This window comes from Notothenia coriiceps, unplaced genomic scaffold, assembly GCF_000735185.1.
Source record: "Notothenia coriiceps isolate Sejong01 unplaced genomic scaffold, NC01 NC01_scaffold00032664, whole genome shotgun sequence".
NCBI lineage: Eukaryota > Metazoa > Chordata > Actinopteri > Perciformes > Nototheniidae > Notothenia > Notothenia coriiceps.
Window position 1 is genome coordinate 889 of NW_011365365.1, and position 2,925 is coordinate 3,813.

Consider the following 2,925-nt stretch of genomic DNA (forward strand, 5'->3'; position numbering starts at 1 on the left):
ACCGCCCTTAGAAAGTAGCAAGCTACTGGAGGGTGGAGATTTGGAATATTTCATCAAAAATAATTTTACTAAACTTCCGCTACAGCAGCAACTAAAAATAAATCTGATGACAGGCCAATGCCCAAACTGGAGCTGTGCACAGAGAGGGAAAAAGGAACGAATCGGACGTAAAACTTTAAATAATAAACACCGGATTTCTAACATTTAACATTTCATGTGGCCGGACTAGGTCAGTTTCCAGGGCTGAGTTTTAGTCCCAGTCCGCCCCTGACTGAGTGACTCTCTGTATCACGATAGATATGATATCTCTGAAAAGGAATTTCGTGGAGACCTAATATCGTCATATCGCCCCCCCCTATGTTCTCTGTTTTCTCAGGGAAAAGGTTTCCTGCTTCAATAAACTAACTCTATTCAGAGTATACATACAGGATGTGATGAACCATCTCATCGTTAGAGGGACTGCCTGGAGAAAATGATTCCAGTTATGATAAACTCTTATCTTATTATCACAGTGTGTATGTTGGGAGGTTTTAAAAACAACAATACATCAATATCAAATGTTTGTTTGTGTTTATGAAGCAGTTCAGTTTCTCCTCAGGATGTCGACCACGTCTCAGAAACATCGGGACTTTGTGGGCGAGCCGATGGGCGACAAGTCGGTGACGAGTCTGTCGGGGATCGGAGAAATCCTGGGGAAGAAACTGGAGCAGCAGGGCTTCGATAAGGTCAGGGAAATACACTTAGGAGACACTTAGGAGACACTTAGGAGACACTGAGAAAACCCTTAATAAGCACCTTGGGATTGATGTGAGCAATGAAAGCTTTATAAATCGAATTTATTATTATTATTATTATAATAAAACACTTAGGAAACACTTAGAAACACTTAGAAACACTTAGGAAACACTTAGGAAACACTTAGGAAACACTTAGAAACACTTAGAAACACTTAGAAACACTTAGGAAACACTTAGAAACACTTAGAAACACTTAGGAAACACTTAGGAACACTTAGAAACACTTAGAAACACGTAGAAACACTTAGAAACACTTAGAAAACACTTAGGAACACTTAGAAACACTTAGGAAACACTTAGGAACACTTAGAAACACTTAGAAACACTTAGAAACACTTAGAAACACTTAGGAACACTTAGAAACACTTAGAAACACTTAGAAACACTTAGAAACACTTAGGAAACACTGAGAAAACCCTTAATAAAACACTTAAAAAGCATTTACAACTACCCTTAAAAACAACTAACACTTAAAATTAGACATAAAAAACAATTTAAATTTTGAACATATTTTAAGTGGGACCTCAAAACCCTCTAGGGGGGTCCGGGGGCACGCCTCAATCTGGTGCACTTTGAGGGGGAAATAAAGAGACTAGATCTATGGAACATCTTCTTGTGTGGAAGAAGATAGACAGTCACCCTGTGTGAGGCAGACCCACATTCGCGCAGCGTTGCGTTCTCAATACATACACAAATAAATCCCCAGGACAGCAGTCCACTTAACCCGGTCCTCCCGATGGCCAGTCGGGGCCTACCCTTTATCCATAAAGCACTTAAAAAACACCTTTTTAAATTGACATACTTAGAAACATTACATTAAAGTTTGTTGATGTACTCTCTCCCCCCCAGGCGTACGTGGTGCTGGGTCAGTTCCTGCTTCTGAAGAAAGACTCTGAGATGTTTTCTGAGTGGTTGAAGGACGCCAGCGGAGCTAACAGCCGACAGGCGGGGTCCTGCAGTCAGTGTCTGAGGGAGTGGTGCGACGCCTTCCTCTGAGGCCCCGCCCTCTTCCTCTGAGGCCCCACCCCCTCAGTCAGTGTCTGAGGGAGTGGTCAGACGCCTTCCTCTGAGGCCCTGCCCACTTACTCTGAGGTCCGCCCCCTCAGTCAGTGTCTGAGGGAGTGGTCAGACGGCTTCCTCTGAATCCCTGTCCACTTACTCTGAGGCCCCGCCTACTTCCCACAAGGCCCAGCCTTCTTCACCTGAGGCCCGCCCACTCCTTCACATGTCCCGCCCCTGTTCATCTGAGACCACACCCAATGTATTTGTGAGTGAGACGCCTTCCTATGAGGCCCCGCCCACGTCTCCCCACGCCCCTCCTCTGTTCATCTGATGCCCCAACCACTTACACCCACGCCCCGCCTTTGTTCATATATGGCCCCGCCCACTTCTCCCCACATCTGAGGCCCCGCCCACTTCTCAAAACGCCCCGCCTCCATTCATCTGAGGCCCCGCTCACTCCTTCCCACTTAACCTTCTTCCCCTTCTATTAGTCCCGCCTCTACTGTAAACTCCTCCCCTTCCTGTTTGTTCACCGTGTTTTTATTGTTATTATTTTGTGGAAAGCTAAATAAAGAGTTGTCAGCTTATTGTGACGCATTTAATCAAATGTTTCTCATACTTGCCAATTTTCTGCTAAAGTTTCTACTTCACTCATTTCTTCCTCTCTCATTAAAATGCTCCTTCCTGTATTAGTTATTAATCACAGGAGAATATAACCCTTGCTTAGTGAGGACAGTTCTCCCTGAACCTCCTGACACTCGAGAGGACGGCAGGGTTGTCCTTTACTGCGTTCAGTGAATGCAACAGAGGCAAGACACCCGACCAATCAGAGAGTTGGATGTAAATAAACGTGTCTTATTGGCTGACAGGTACCTGACAGAGGATCATTTGAACAATGTTAGCACTATTAAAATCATTAGGAATAAGAAGGCAATTAAAACTAATTTGATATTTAAAACATATTTAATCTGAAGTTTCAAAATGTATTTCTTTGTCTGTCTCTGTCTCTGTCTCTGTCTCTCTCCCTCTCGCTCTCTCTCTCGGTTCCCCTGTCCTCCATCAGGGGGCGCTGCAGCACCGTCAGCACCTTCTTCTCACGGCTCTGAATGAAAGCGTGGATCACAGT

The 2,925-nt window shown here is 44.5% G+C and overlaps 1 protein-coding gene across 1 annotated transcript; it reads left to right on the forward strand.

Annotated features, from left to right (window-relative positions):
* Positions 1–561: 561 nt before the first annotated feature.
* Positions 562–2,384, forward strand: LOC104960995 (barrier-to-autointegration factor-like). The gene is made up of 2 exons (XM_010789194.1): positions 562–725; positions 1,647–2,384. The coding sequence occupies exons 1-2, from the start codon at positions 600–602 to the stop codon at positions 1,791–1,793; spliced, it is 273 nt and encodes a 90-aa protein (XP_010787496.1). The 5' UTR covers positions 562–599; the 3' UTR covers positions 1,794–2,384.
* Positions 2,385–2,925: the final 541 nt, after the last annotated feature.

Excerpts from the sequence above, each read along its gene's own strand:
- LOC104960995 (XM_010789194.1), top strand. The coding sequence starts at position 600 with ATGTCGACCACGTCTCAGAAACATCGGGACTTTGTGGGCGAGCCGATG. Across the intron at positions 726-1,646 it reads AGCAGCAGGGCTTCGATAAG|GCGTACGTGGTGCTGGGTCA; the intron begins GTCAGGGAAATA and ends TCTCCCCCCCAG.